Source organism: Cajanus cajan, chromosome 6 (assembly GCF_000230855.2).
Source record: "Cajanus cajan strain Asha chromosome 6, NIPB_CcT2T_4, whole genome shotgun sequence".
NCBI classification, from domain to species: domain Eukaryota; kingdom Viridiplantae; phylum Streptophyta; class Magnoliopsida; order Fabales; family Fabaceae; genus Cajanus; species Cajanus cajan.
Genome location: NC_138522.1, coordinates 34,954,481 through 34,971,019, shown reverse-complemented (window position 1 = coordinate 34,971,019; position 16,539 = coordinate 34,954,481). Strand labels below are relative to the sequence as shown.

The window sequence follows — 16,539 nt, the reverse complement described above, 5'->3', positions numbered from 1 at the left end:
ATATGTTTAAATCTAAAAAAAATCTCATTTATTATATTTATTTTACTATTTGGATTTGAAATTTCTACGAGATTAATCTCTGTTATATTTTTTTTTTGAAAACTCAAAATATTTCTTGATCAAGAATTAAATATTGATGTTGAAGATCTAAATAATAATCTTTATTTTTTTAAAATAAAGATAAATATCTATATCTATTATAAAGAAGATAGATTTTGATAATCATCATTTTAATTTTCACTTTTTCATACCTATTATACTATACACTTTAACAATAATCTTCTTTAATATATATATATATATACTCTTATTGATTAAAAAAAGATCTTCTTACTTATATGGTTTGTTTGTTTTTAGAAGAGGTATATAGTTAAATTTATTGTTTTATTAATAAACAAAACATTAATTTTAAATGGGATAAAATTTAGTTGTTTTAAAATATAAATTTTCGAAAGACAAGGAAAAACCATCTTTATTTCATGATCTCTAGATTTGTTCTGGTGCTTTTTTTCTTCCTTTGGACCCTTAAAGAGTGTGGTACTTGAGATGATATGATATTTGCTATTGGTGTGGGGTCCATTGTTTTCCAAGTTTATTGTTTTGCCATCAATTGCCACTTTGAGATCCGACAATGGCCTATATAAAAAGTCTCCCTAAATGATATGTGTTGCCCTTCCATAATTCATCACACACACTATTTGCAATTCCATTGCTGCTATAGAACCATTTTGTTTGTTTGGCCACAACCCTCCAACATTGTCATGATTAAGAAGCACCTTTAACAGTACCATGTATCGCCTTTTAATACACAAATATTAGGCTCATAAGTCATAACTAATATGATAATCCTTTGTTTGCGGCATTAGCAATATCACCAAAAAAGCATATTAATTGGGTTATTGACGTGCAAGGTAGAGACACCTTTCCTGAAAAATGAGAAGGAAAAAAAATAAAAATAAAGGAAAGAACAACCTTCTAAGGCCCATATGTTTTACCTTTTGAATATTTGATGTTTTATAGGTCATTTTCATCATCTACCACAATCATGAAAGAGATTCCAAAGAATAAACGGTGAGTCCAATCCAAAGAGAGCTTTGTCTTCTGTGGGATAATGACAACACCACCATGCCAAGGGTGTGTGTGTCCTAAGTATTGCCCCCTAATTACAACATTGCACTCTCTGTTATCCCAAAGTATGGCCTTAATTATGTCTAGTCATTGCGGTCAAAACTGCTAATCATGAAGTGGTTTTTTGGTTTTTAAGCAAGTCATGCCCTTGATTGTGACTTTTTCATAGTGACAAGATTTAGGGTTTGGTGTTAATTCTACAGAAACAAAGGGTAAAATGAAAAAAAAAATATATATATATTTCACTTGAGCGTAATTATTGGATTTTAACGAAATATCTGTTAGCTGTTAGTATCATGAAATTTAATTTCACACTTGTGAGTACAATTTTTATTCAGCCTTCTTCTCTTTTATTCCCCCTTTACTTTAGCACCTTTTTCATTTATGGATATGCTCATTTTATAGAAACTTGACCAATTTGGACCGAGGTGAAATTAATAGAACTGTTGATGGTCTAATTATGTGGCAGATGAATAAAGCTGGGATGCATGGTAGATCACTCTGTCAAACTAACAGAATGCTATTTGCAGATACTCTTTTACCACGCATGCACCAAAGTGACATTTAATGCAAAAAAGTTGAGGGTTTTGGGGGAAGGGGGGATGAGAGCAAAAAGATTAACTAATACATCATCAAGCATTACCTTCTTGGACTAATCATGCAATTTGATTGCAAATTGCAATAAAGAAGATTCTCGTTTGAGAAAATGAATGCGGGATTAGAAACCAAAGTATACTTTACATGGAAAAGGAACGTGTACAAAAACCAATGCCATATGAAACCACAAAAGAAACATGAAACGTTGTGTGAAAAATATAAAGTATGAGATGCGAGGTAAGGAGTACATTGTTTGCCTCCCCCAAAATTGCATTGCCCATGTGCTTTGAGGACGTTTCTTGCTTATATTAAGTGCTAAGGCATTTTAATACCCATAATTAAGTTCCCCCACCGTAACACGCATTTTAATATAAAATCTATAATTAAGATTAATTTAGAACTCTACAAGATTTAAATTAATTTTATTAAAACCAATCTTACTTACCTAACTCTAAATCAAATGAACCTTTATTCATCTTACAAGTCAAGTCGCAAGTTCTCATGTGTGGAATATTCTTGGAGTAACTGTTCAGTCCAAAGGAGTATGTGTGTATCTAAGGTTTTCTATGGTAACTCAAAAATCAAGTCTCCAGAAATGAGTTCGTGGTTAAAACATTCCCTCCCAATAAAAAGCCAAGACTATTTATAAGTCAAATAAATTCATTCATAATCAGTTGTGTGATTAGCAGAAGGAACTCATTAACTGCACTGCTTATATAATATACTACCACACGTATCACATACTACTAAAAAATCTGACAAAAATGGTTTGACAGAAGGGGAGAGACACCACTAGTAATTAGGACTTTTCTAAAGCAGATTAACTATATATACTATTGGTTTAATTTAAAGTGCATATTAATGTTGGCATGGTAAAATTTATAGGGTTAATAGACCCTTATTCACTCACTTGGAAACAAATTCACTTTATAATTTCTTTATTAATGTGAGAGAAGAAAAGTCTTCATTGCACAGGCTTTACCCTATCCCTCTGTTGGAATACTTGTCAGGTAAATTAAGCAATCAAACGACATAATGAAATTGGGTGGGCCAACACCAAGTTCTCCCTTTGCCATGATCTATCTAATGTATGTAAGCTAGTGGTAGCGTAGCTCCTTCTCATGCTTCAGACAACAACTAAGGACCAGAAATTAAAAAATGACAAAAACTAGAAGAACTTAAAGAATCCGATTCGTGGCCCAAACGTGGTTACTCTCGTGAGTGATGGTGTATTTTCGTGTTTTTTATCTTTTGTTTTCACACCAGAAAATTTGGCTTCATCCAACATGCATTTCCTCACGTTAAGAAAATCTTTCTTTAACCAAAGGGCCGTTAGCTGGTAATTTGTAAATAAAATCATGCATCAGTTGCCAATTTAAGATTGATTAGTTTATCTTGACTTATAATCAGCTCAGTAATTCTTTCCACAATTTATATATCCTTACGCCGTTGCAGAAAGACGCGTGCTCGTAATACGATAGCTTCTCAGGTACAACACGCAACCTAAAAAAAAACTCCACGTGAAAGTACCAAGAACCGTGTAGGGGTCAACACATGATGCCACTGATTGTTGGAAAGGACAATAATGAAGACAATTAACATGAGGCGATTATTTGATTCATTTAAATGATAACGACGGAACAGTGGACTTAAAATCGAAGAACACATGCGCTGAAAGGGTGGGGTTGGTGCACATTAATTGGAAAATTTGGAGGGGGGACAAATAAGAAATTTTGAAGCAAAATAACTTCATATCCTCTTTATTGTCACAAATGACAATGGACCCTCTTCAGTGCAAAACTATAACCGAGATAAGGATATTCAGTATAGTGTATATGTCTCTCTTCTCATACACACTCGATTATTGCAAAGGTAAAATACACTAGCACAGCATTTAGATCATGGCTTAGCTACTGGATCTACAGCTTTGAGGCTGCACCTTTGTCTAGGAACCATTTCAACTCCCCTTCAGGTGCAACCAATCCAGCAGGAAGCTTAGCAGAATTTTGAGATTTGCCCAACACAGAGTTAACTGCATCTGCTTTACCCTTGCCAGTCACCACAAGTGCTGCGTAGGCAGAAGCATTAATCACCGGAAAGGTGAAAGTTATTCTCTCTGGGGGTGGTTTTGGGGAGTCCTTAATGAAGGCAACCCATCTTTTATTCTCCTCCACAAGAGGATGCCCCGGGAACAATGAAGCTACGTGGCCATCAGGGCCCATGCCCAGCAGCATGAGATCAAATTTTGGAAATCCGCTGGCTGGTGATGAAGCTATCACATTGTTCTTGACCAATTGTCTTAGACATGTCTCATAATCATCAGCTGCTCCCTCAGCTGAAAGGGCATCATTGATTGCATAATTATTGCCTGGAGGAATTGGCACCTGCCAGATAGAATCGTGATGAAAGTACCAACAGGTTAGATTGATAGAAAAATTATGCTGATAGAAGACTAGGTAGGGAAACAGTATAACATGATCATGATTCATGCAGTCATTTTAAAGATCACACATGTATAAAATATAGCTTGTAATTTGAAACTGAGGGCAATTATTTTCCTCTCTTGCATCATTTTATAGGATTGAGCAATACAGTAATACACTAAACAAACTTGTCAAAACAATACCATCATATCCAGTATCCAACAAGGATATATATTCGCCTGATCATCTACAAATAAGTAGCCTCTCCCCAAAATGCGTGCAATTGTCCATTCACTGTTGTCACTTCATAGATATATTTTTAGTTTCGTGTGATATGTTCACACCCTTTGGATTTGAATGTTATTAAGTTGGTTAAAGTAAACATTTGGTCCATGGGTTCCAAAAGTTTAGAAATCAATCTTTGCAGGGTAAAAGAACTTAGTTTTAGTCCCTGTAAGAGGGAATAGAGACTAAAATTTAATAAATATTGTAATATAGTAATAGCAGGGACGAATGTATACTAACAAGGGACTAAAACTTAAGCTCTTCATTTCTTGCCTACACAACTGTGGGACCAAATGATTGGTTTAACCTATTAATTTCTTAGAATAGTGAAAGATATGGTCAGGCCATCTCCTTACAAAGGAGTCTCCAGTGTGTTCCAACCTTTGCCCTCTTGAAGGCACATCATGTTGAGAATATGAAGGGAGTTAAACATTGAAGAGAATTGCATCAATGGACCATGAGCAATGAACTCTACACTGCATCTTAATCCAAAACATTAAGACATCAAGTTTATAAATCTTTCCAATTATATGATCTTCAACATATTCAACTCTATCCAATGCAATGCAAAACTCTCACTCACATGTGCAAACCAATACAATCATTGCACCCAACACCTTGTGCTTGTTTATTTGGGAGTGTGGGTCATTCGAACGAAAACATGTCTACGTACCATGTTGCATACGATTCCAAAATGGGGTTCCTATCCTCACACATGGACTGTTTTTACAATGGTTTCAACTCAAAGAGCTACATAATTTAAATAATAATAAAAAATCTACTTTTTTCTCTCAATTTCACGACCTAAACACATAAGGAAACCTGTTAAGTCTCAATTTTACCTCTTTTTGGATGAGACTTATTGAACAAATTCCACTCATCCTTTGAACCATTGCAATATAATTGTTCTCTTTTTGGTTCATTTTGTGTGCAGATATAACTAACCCAAATTCATCTAACAATACCTTAATCCACCTCATTTTTTGTGCAGGTATTGAGGAAGAGTGGAAAGTTGAAGACTCTTAGGATTGGAAACCTAAGAAGCTAAGGAGCAGAGAAGAGGTTCTGCGCCGGGCTCAATATAACCTGCGCTGGGCGTGACAAAAACAGAGTATTTCATCTCAGCCAGTTATATTAAGCCGGGTGCAAAAGGAATTGCGCCGGGCTTGTGTTGAGACAGAGAGTGCTTGACTTCTCTGGAAGAACTTGCGCCGGGCGCGAAGAATTGTGCGCCGGGCTCGGAACCCTAATCTGATCTCCCAGGCTCGTATTTAAAGCCATTTTCGGGGATCTTTCTCTCCATTCACACATTGGGCGCGTTTTGGGAGCTGTGGAAGGGATTCTCGGAGCTTGAAGCCGTTCGTGTGTGGGTCTTTCCTTCGGTTCTTCATTTCTCCCTTCATCTCTATTTTGTATTTACCCTCTTTGTTGAGTGGTTTCACCCATTTTTTGTGGGGTTAGATGTAACCAACGAATACTATTGTAATCCTTCTGGTTTTATGATATATATACATGTTGTTTCATTCATTGTTGTTTATGTTTCTATTCTTAATGCTTGCTTTGGATTGATCACCATTTGCACGATTTAAGGTTCCATGGGTATTGGAAAATAACCTTTGAAACTAGTTCTGAAACATATGCCTAGTGGTGATTGTATCTAGGGATAGAGCTTGACCCATTAGTAGTCTTAAACCCTAGCCCGTAATGCGGGTGTAGATATTGGGTACTCAAGGGATTGATATTCAATATCCGCATCTAGGCTCTTTTTCTAAGGGATTAGGTTTGAGTAACTCTTGGGTTGACTAAGCAATGAATTTAACAAGAGATTAAGGACTCATTAGTGTAACGTTTGGTGAAATCTGACCCCACAACCTCACAAAACCATTACCATTTCTACCCTTTTCCACTCACAAACCATTATTTATTTATAGCTTTCATTCCAGTAGTCATGCTCTTCGATTCATATACATGACGAACTACAATTTGGAATCATTCTTTAGCCACGAATAGTCATTAAATGCTTATTTTACCTTCTAATCCCTGTGGATACGATATTTTTACTACTTGAACGGCCGGTATACTTGCCGTGTTTGAGACCGTTGATGGAATTAAACTAAATTTCAATTATAACAAAAGTACTTCAACGGAAATCTCAACAAGTTTTTGGCGCCGTTGCCGGGGATTAGAATGGCGATTTAGTATTTATAGCTATTTGTGATTTAATCCTTTATTGTTTTCTGTTATTTTTTTTTGTTAGCAATGAATTGATGAAGCTAACTTGTGTACTCTAGTCTTCAGCTTTCTCTTGTATGCAAGGTACTGTTCAAATTAGAATGACCAATTCCTCTGAGCAGTTGCTGAACAGTGCTCAGATTGAGCACAAAGTAAGGAGGAACAAGAGCAACAGGAGGAGAAGGAGAGTAGAGCACTTCAAGTTGGTCACTGTCAGGCTCGGGACAGTAAACAAGCGCTTCCTGGGAGGCAACCCAGAGATCTGAACTGTGTTTTAGATTTTTGTTGCATGTTGTTCTGTGTTATAAGTGTTGTTTTGTATTATGTGTTGTGTTTTGTGTTATATGTTTTGTGGTATATGTTGTTTGTGTTATGTGTTAGTTGTTAGAATCATGTTTGAATGGGTAAATATAGGGTACATTTTGTTTGGAATGTGAGGAATGAGGCAATTCTGTGTCTAGGTGGAAATAAGGCCTGATCCTAATTTAAAACCTGGGCAAATTGACCTTTTAAAGTGACTACGCGCCGGGCGTGACTCTTTTGCGCCCGGCCTAGTACTCAATTTTTGGTCTCTGGAACCACCACGCCGGGCGCGTTTAATGCATGCCCGGCGCGATATCAGATTTTGGACCTCGTTGAGTTTTACTGATATGAAGCCCGGCGCATCTGTTTTGCGCCCGGCGCAAAAGCATTCCTGATACCTTGTATTTAACTACTTTTCATTCATGTTTCTTTGTATTCTGTTTGTGTTGCATTGTCTTAGTCCATTTCTATGTACATGCATTTTGTGCTTAATTTTGGTCTAAGGATATTCTCCATTGTGTTATAGTCGCTTGGTCATCACTATGTATACATTTTTGTGCTCACCATTCTTTTTCATGCTTATACTCCGCGACCACTCTTGGTTTCTAGGACCTTCAGGCATATACTGGTTGGCCTGGGGACCAGGCTCCTAAGTTTGGGGGAGTGGAGCTGCTGATGCAGACGGAGCCGTTGATGGTGGAGCAGCCCCTAAAGATGATGATGACCAGACCCCATAGATGGAAGCAGATGGAGCTCACCTTAGTTTGCCTTTGTTTCTTGCAATTTATTTTTCTGTCTTTTATTTTCAGTATTTTAACTATTTTTATATCTATCTCTTTTGGTGATTACACTGTTGGTTCTTTTTGTGAATATTCTGCTTTAGCACAGGTTTTAATCTTGTTGATACTTGCGTTGCTTGTGGTCAATTCTGGATTGTAGTTTGTTTGATGTTATGGTGCATGTACCCTAGACATTTTCAAGTCACATTAGATCTTTAGTTCATAACTAGTTGCATACGGGTTTCAATGTTGATCATAGAACTGAGTTGAGTTTGATAGTTGTGCATGCATAGCCGGGTGAGGTTTGAGCCTAAACACTGATGAGTGAACTACGCTTAGGTTGCATGATAGACTTTGCTTGAGTTTCCCTGGTGGTTTGCTTATGTTGTGCACTTATATGATCAAGGCATTCACATTTCCATCTTTTGTTAACCATCTAAGCCAAAAAGCCATCTCCACTCTTCACTTGACCCATACCTTTCTAAGCCTAAACACCACACCTTCCACTTGTCCCAAACCATGAAAAATTAATCATAACCCTTGCTTTGGTTAAGAGAGCAAACTGATGACATCAAATAAGTTTGGGGGAGTTGAAGAATGGGGAATTTTGGGAAGAAGAAAGTATGTGGTCAGCCATTACAAAACAAAATAAAAAATAAAAAAAAATAAAAAAGAGAAAAAAAAAGCAAAACAAAAACAAAAATATTAAGATGCAAAAATGTAAATATGCATCTCATAAAGGCTAATGGCTTGGATCAGGTAAAGGGCATGTGCCAAATTGTTGTAATGGGGTATGGAGAGGGACATCATTGTAAAATCTTATTTGCTCTCTTAAGCTATAGCACCTTCAATCCTTGAAAAACCATAAAACTGCTACCGCTTGACCCTGCTTGACCCAGATTGCCCTAATAAAGACCTTGTGATAAGTGTCTGCATTTGTTTTACCACTGGTTTCATTTGGAAACGAAAAGCAAAGTTGAATTATGTGGCGTGAGTAGTAGACTAGAGAGAAACACTCACCCTGATACACTAGTGTGCATGGAGAGAAACATTTTCCTAGTGAGGATGCATACACAGATAGTCATTACTCTTCTCAGCTCTTTGATCTCTTTTGAAACCTTTGTTTGCACCTTGTCATGTTCTATTGCAATAATTGTGATTGGAAATTCATCTGAGGTTCATGCTTGTGAAAAGAAGATACAAGTAAACTAGGATGTAGAAATTGACTCACTTGCATTGCTTGTTATCTGCTAGATTAATTACCTTTTGCTTGAGGACAAGCAAGGTTCTAAGTTTGGGGGAGTTGTTAAGTCTCAATTTTACCTCTTTTTGGATGAGACTTATTGAACAAATTCCACTCATCCTTTGAACCATAGCAATATAATTGTTCTCTTTTTGGTTCATTTTGTGTGCAGATATAACTAACCCAAATTCATCTAACAATACCTTAATCCACCTCATTTTTTGTGCAGGTATTGAGGAAGAGTGGAAAGTTGAAGACTCTTAGGATTGGAAACCTAAGAAGCTAAGGAGCAGAGAAGAGGTTCTGCGCCGGGCTCAATATAACCTGCGCTGGGCGTGACAAAAACAGAGTATTTCATCTCTGCCAGTTATATTAAGCCGGGCGCAAAAGGAATTGCGCCGGGCTTGTGTTGAGACAGAGAGTGCTTGACTTCTCTGGAAGAACTTGAGCCGGGCGCGAAGAATTGTGCGCCGGGCTCGGAACCCTAATCTGATCTCCCAGGCTCGTATTTGAAGCCATTTTCGGGGATCTTTCTCTCCATTCACACATTGGGCGCGTTTTGGGAGCTGTGGAAGGGATTCTCGGAGCTTGAAGCCGTTCGTGTGTGGGTCTTTCCTTCGGTTCTTCATTTCTCCCTTCATCTCTATTTTGTATTTACCCTCTTTGTTGAGTGGTTTCACCCATTTTTTGTGGGGTTAGATGTAACCAACGAATACTATTGTAATCCTTCTGGTTTTATGATATATATACATGTTGTTTCATTCATTGTTGTTTATGTTTCTATTCTTAATGCTTGCTTTGGATTGATCACCATTTGCACGATTTAAGGTTCCATGGGTATTGGAAAATAACCTTTGAAACTAGTTCTGAAACATATGCCTAGTGGTGATTGTATCTAGGGATAGAGCTTGACCCGTTAGTAGTCTTAAACCCTAGCCCGTAATGCGGGTGTAGATATTGGGTACTCAAGGGATTGATATTCAATATCCGCATCTAGGCTCTTTTTCTAAGGGATTAGGTTTGAGTAACTCTTGGGTTGACTAAGCAATGAATTTAACAAGAGATTAAAGACTCATTAGTGTAACGTTTGGTGAAATCTGACCCCACAACCTCACAAAACCATTACCATTTCTACCATTTTCCACTCACAAACCATTATTTATTTATAGCTTTCATTCCAGTAGTCATGCTCTTCGATTCATATACATGACGAACTACAATTTGGAATCATTCTTTAGTCACGAATAGTCATTAAATGCTTATTTTACCTTCTAATCCCTGTGGATACGATATTTTTACTACTTGAACGGCCGGTATACTTGCCGTGTTTGAGACCGTTGATGGAATTAAACTAAATTTCAATTATAACAAAAGTACTTCAACGGAAATCTCAACAAAACCCTAAACAAATAATTGTGGAAGCAACATAAAATAAAAATAGTACCTTGGAGAGAAGGCCATCGAGGGCAAGCTTGTAGTTACTATCCTCATGGGTCTTGGGCACGACTCTCTCATCGACCCAAAACACGTGCCATTTGGACCATTCAAGAGAATCAACATAAGGGGGTTCCAGAAGCTTCCTGAGATCCCAAAACAAAACACAGTCAATTCAATTGAATCAGCATTAGGTTTAAAGCAAAACGAAACATTGATACGAAGAAAAAGAAGGGTGACCCGAGATATTTGATCAAAGAGCCACCGGAGAGGCAAACAGTGAAAGCCCCTCTTTCCTTGGTGAACTTGTCGGAGAGATCGGCGACGTATTTGGCGAGAGAGACGGCGAGATCGTCCTTGTCGAAGACCTCGACGGCGACGTTTTTGTTGGTGTCGGCCATGGAAGCTTTGATTGGGGGAAGAAGGGCGTTGGAATGGAGGGCAATGGCAATGAGGCGTCTGAAAGTGAGGGGGCGAAGGGAGAGGTGTGCGGAGGGTGGATGGAGGTGGGTGTTTGGGAAAGAGGCGAGTGGGAATCGAAGAGTGTTGGAAAAGAGTGTAGAATGGGTGTAAGCCATGACCCACCTTCTTATAAATCAAACACCACTCACAATGCCTACCATCTCGTTCGCTTTCTACTCTTCTCTTCCACCAATTTCTCACATTGACCAGGCGATACCATCAATTGCTAATTGCTATACGTTTTACAGCTTCCAATTTCAACTCCCATTATTTTTTTTTTCTACAATTTTCTTCCATTTCAACTTTTTTTATTATTATTATTATAATAAATTAATAATTAAAAGTTTTGTTTTCTTTTACACGTGTCCTAAGATTTCGCCTTAAAATAATCATATTTAATTAAAGGATAAAGTTAAGAATTATTTTTTTAATAATTAAATTCAAGTATTGTATGAATAATTCGATATTGAATTTAGCACACTAACAAGAAAATTTGAGCTTAACACACCCAATTTAGGAATCTTTTAAATCCAACAATTTCTTGTACAAATTTCTTTTAAGGAAAAAAATTTCACTCATTTGAATTAATTATATAATTTTATAAATAGTAATTAATGATAATAGCAAAATTAACGGTAACAATTGATAAAATAAATTAACATTCCAAGATTTTTAAATAAATTAGTAAAAAAAATTAATAATTAATTAAGTTGTTTTATAATTATGAGTGTTGGTAAATAAAAAAGAAATATTGTGAAATTATTAATCATATATGCATAGAGAGAATTAAAGGTATTTTATGTATTTGATTATGAATTATTAATTAATAGAGAGAATGAAGAGTAAATTATTATTAATCACTAGATATAAATCTATATTAGATCACATGTAAATTGTTGAGGTGAATATAGATACTTAATTTGTGTCTTCAATGTTTTCTAAATTTGGTTAACATATTGTCTTGATGTTATTTTTCCCAATTCCTTTGGGTGCCATATACAGGGTACAAAAAATTTCTCTTATAATCTAGGATTAGGAATTAAAGAATGTATAGTTCATATATAATTTTATTTTGTTTTTCAATTATAAAATGACAACAAACAAATAGGATAACACTCCAATCCATTTTATGATAGCCGATCAAATACACCATAACCATCTTGTAACCTGGACAACAAACACTATAAAAACTTGCAAGGAAACCAATACACCAATTGACAAAAAAGTATTAAAAGTGTGTTCAAAATCAAAGAAAACCTAGACAACTACCACAAACTAAAAAATATATGACATGTTACACATAAAACTCAATATTGGACTTGACACTATCACCCTAGTTGGAAGACCCAAATGATGCACATAATACATATGTTGGTAGCACATCTAATGTAACATAGTAAATGACAAAACAAAAATGTACATGACAACGAAATATGTCTCCGTAACCTACTCTCGCCCACCCCTCTTGTTGACGACATTATGCAAAATGAATACGAGGAACCACCTATTAGTACTAGGAGAATAGTAGTTCTTCGGCGCATAAATGATTACATATTTTCAATCAATTTCTCCATCGCATTTTAATTTAAACAAGGATGAGTAACAAAAGGAGGAGTTGTTGAGATGGAATAACAAGAAATAAACTAATAAGGATGTTAATGACAAAACTCTCCACAACAAAAGAGACCTCTATTGTATGAAACCAAACACCATTGCAAAATATAATTTTATATGTATGATGTTATATATATTTTAATTAATAAAATCACAGACTTTAATTAAATCATACTAGGAGTCTAGTATTGCAACTCCGTTTAATAACCTACCACTAATTAACCCATCAAATAATTAAAATTTTAATTATTTAATCAATCAAAATATTAACTAGTACTGATTAGTTTATTATTTAAAGAATAATTAAAAGTCCCTATTAAAGAGTTGGGTTAGGGTGTCTCAACTCCCTAATGGTGGCTAATGCATTTTAAGAAAGAAAAAAAATAAAGCATTAAATCTTTGTTTAATGTGATGAAAGAGTGGAGTAAGGAGAAGCGAGAGGTAAGAAACAATGTTTTAAAAATTGAATCGATCATCAAATTGGTCAGGATACTAGATCTATTGGTTAGAGGTCGAACTGGTGGGTCACTAATTGAACTTCATAATTCAGTCTTATCAACTTTTTAAATAAAATATCCATATCATATATATTTTATATCTATAAATTTCAATAAAATTTATACCATATTTTAAAGAAGTTCCTAAAAAATTTGTAGTCAATACAATACTTAGAACAAATACAGTACTCATAGGGTAATCAAATTATAAGTTAATTAAAATATATAAATTAATATATAATTTTAAATTAAAATACATTATATAAAATATTTAAGTCAATTGTATAACTTATATTTACTTAGTTATTATTGAATGAAGTTTAATACTATACAAATATATAGTATGTTTTTGTCATATATGTCATCAAAATGACATTTGGTCCAATGGTTTATGGTTCTCCTTTTGTATATGATATTCACGTTGCTTTTAAGGTTATATATATATATATATATATATAGGAGGGTTCAAACGACACTGATATAACTTTAACTAAGTGTTACACCGCTCAATAACTTTATATTAATTGTGAATTTTGTAAATCGAACCGTTAGATTGAAAGCTCTTTACTTTTAGATCATATATACAAAATTTTATATTAATCCAAGATAATTTGATACTTCATTTTTTTAAAACAAAATTGACGTAATATATTCATTTCAAAATACACTAAAATATGAACACTTTGATTATCTTCAAGTTATTGTTCAATTTTAATAAAATTTGATATACACACATAAAATGATATGAACTTTCAATCTAACAGCTAGATTTACAAAATTCACAATTAATATAAAGTTATTGAGCGGTGTAACATTTAGTTAAAGTTACACCGATGTCGTTTGAACCCTCCTCATATATATATATATATATATATATATGTGTGTGTGTGTGTGTGTGTGTGTGTGTAGAGGGGGTTATAATTATACCAGTGTAATTTTTACTAAGTATTACACCGCTCAATAACTTTATATTAATTGTGAATTTTGTAAATTCAACCGTTAGATTGAAAGTTCATATCACTTTATACGTGTATATCAAATTTTGTTAAAATTGAACAACAACTTGAAGGTAATCGAAGTGTTCATATTTTAGTGTATTTTGAAATGAATATATTACGTCAATTTTGTTTTATAAAAATGAAGTATCAAATCATCTTGGATTAATATAAATTTTTGTATATATAATCTAAGAGATATGAACTTTCAATCTAACGGTTGGATTTACAAAATTCACATCTAATATAAAGTTATTGAGCGGTGTAATACTTAATAAAAGTTACACGGGTGTAATTATAACCCCCCTCATATATGTGTGTATTAATATGTCGACAATGTTTATGACATTTAAATTTTGATTATTTTTTTTAACTTCGTTGTTGGGTATAACACTATATAAAAAAAATTGTAATTTATGTGTTATAATGTTGTGTTTTCTTGTTTTAAATGTTGAATTTTCTTAAGTTATAATGTTACATTTTTTATATATTTACATTTTGTATAATATTTTATATATTATAATGTTGCATTTTTGTAGTGAGTATGTTTTTATATTATTTTATGAAGTTGTGTTTTATAGTCAGTAATATTTTTTTAAAAAAATATTTATTTAGTCAATAATATTTTTATAGTATTAGTTTATTTTTAGGCAAATAAATATTTTAAATAATTTTTTTTATGTAGATGGAAACGTCAGGTTTAACACGTGTTGTTTGTGGATCACTTGAGATGGACTTGGTGACTTTGTAGTCTAAACATGTATGGAATAGAAAGCTTGTTCGTAGTACATGTTTGACTCATGATGATATAAATGGAGTTCCACATCAAATAGTTCATTTATTAGACGATGCTAGGTTTGGAGAGATGTGGACCAAAGACACATACATCTAATATGCCTTTTGGAGAGTATGATTACTCTCCGAGAGGTAGGACTACTTGTTGGACTCCATGTTGATGGATAAACAATTTTATCGACACGTGATGTTGATGGAAAAACATTAGGTGAGAATTTCATAATTTATTTAACTATGCATATTGTATTTAATTATTTATATAATTGTTCATTATTATGAAATGCACACGATTTAATAGTGAAAATTTTCATATAATGTAGCTTACAATTATTTAGGGGTTGTTCCACTTGACCATGCAATTAAACAATTTGTCATAAAATTGTCATGGTTGGGTGTAACACTCAAAGTCGTGGATGAGTATAACAATTACTTTTAATATTTGCACCACATGGTGAGAGAATGGATATTGAGATATATTGGAGGTATTATATTGTTGAGAGAAGCTCTGTTTAGGTAAGTTTGAGGTGGTTAGTTTACTACGTGATTTTGACGTGATAAAGAACTACACATGGATGTTGCTACATTATGTTATCTTTATTGACAATTATGCTCTTCGACCAATTTTACTACCACAATAATTGGTGGATTGGTCACTCTTGTGTAATTGTGTGCATGAAAACGTTTTCAAAGGCTAGCTCCACTAGTTTCACTACCTATTCCTCCCAGATGCGTAGTTGGTTTAAGGTAATTGTAAAATAGTACTACACTACACAAATTTTTATGTTAAATTGGTTATGAATAAAACAAATTCATTTTATTTTAGATGGTCTAGCACGATCTTGGAATAAATATTTGAGATGATCTGAAATATTATCGTAAACAATTTGACTTGATGAAGGGAAAACATGTAAGTCCTTTTTGTTATCTTTTTTAAATAAGAATATTATTTGATTAAAAGTATATAATGTTTATCAAATTGTTTATAGATAAATTAGCAACCGTAGTTTGAGGAGTTGATAGCTCAGATGCTTGTGGAGTGCACTCAAAGGGCATCATATATGGGGGTTTGTCTGTCTTCTCATTTGTCTTATTCATTATGAGTGGCATCAACTAGATAGAGTAATGAGGCAATTCAGTTATCAATAACCTATATCTCAAGACCCTAGTACACCAGGAAATGTCCATACGTTGACCTGTGTGGTAAATAAGTTGACGACTGGACTAGGATTTTAAGGCCAACTTTACATCAATGGAAAAATCTTGCTAACTTGCATTTTACTCTCATTGTACCTCGGGTTGGATTACTAAGTCCAAATTTAGAATATATGAGGTTGTATTCACGTAAGGGTAAACTGCAAATTGATCTCAATGAGGTGATTGTGTCAATGATGGTATGTTAGTTATATTAATGCAATTATTATTATAAATATTGATATCACATTAATTGTGTATGTTAAACTAAATTATATTTATTTTTATGCAATAGAGTGATGTAGTTGAATATTTTGCATTTATATTGTCTCTTGATAACATGACTATTTTTCAATGGAGAAAATAGTAGTAGAAGCTAACAGACTGCTTCTATTAATTGATGAACATGCTTGTTTTATAAAATCTGCCTCCCAAGCTGCACCTGCGGGTAATAGGATTTAGGTTGAACTAATTGATGTCCGTGCAACATCCAAGGAAGGAAGGGAAATTCAAAAAGAAGGCGGGCAACTCAACCAACTGAATACATTTACCCCAATCTTT

The 16,539-nt window shown here is 34.2% G+C and overlaps 1 protein-coding gene and 1 long non-coding RNA gene across 2 annotated transcripts; one reads left to right on the top strand and one right to left on the bottom strand.

Annotated features, from left to right (window-relative positions):
* Nucleotides 1-3,392: 3,392 nt before the first annotated feature.
* LOC109816246 (putative 6-phosphogluconolactonase 4, chloroplastic) lies at nt 3,393-11,109 on the bottom strand. Its single transcript, XM_020381171.3, has 3 exons — nt 10,665-11,109; nt 10,435-10,570; nt 3,393-4,109 (listed from the first exon to the last, which is right to left on the bottom strand). Exons 1-3 carry the CDS (start codon nt 11,000-11,002, stop codon nt 3,645-3,647), a joined length of 939 nt encoding a protein of 312 aa, XP_020236760.1. The 5' UTR covers nt 11,003-11,109; the 3' UTR covers nt 3,393-3,644.
* LOC145959035 (uncharacterized) lies at nt 4,037-9,755 on the top strand. The gene is made up of 2 exons (XR_014434649.1): nt 4,037-4,143; nt 5,425-9,755. It is a non-coding gene; the product is annotated as an uncharacterized LOC145959035 (long non-coding RNA).
* Nucleotides 11,110-16,539: the final 5,430 nt, after the last annotated feature.

What these genes read in the sequence shown, in the direction of transcription:
- LOC109816246 (XM_020381171.3), bottom strand. Translation starts at nt 11,002, where the DNA reads ATGGCTTACACCCATTCTACACTCTTTTCCAACACTCTTCGATTCCCA. An exon ending in TCTTTGATCAAATATCTCGG is followed by an intron (nt 10,571 to 10,664) that starts GTCACCCTTCTT and finishes TTGGGATCTCAG; the next exon opens with GAAGCTTCTGGAACCCCCTT. An exon ending in TCGATGGCCTTCTCTCCAAG is followed by an intron (nt 4,110 to 10,434) that starts GTACTATTTTTA and finishes TCTATCTGGCAG; the next exon opens with GTGCCAATTCCTCCAGGCAA.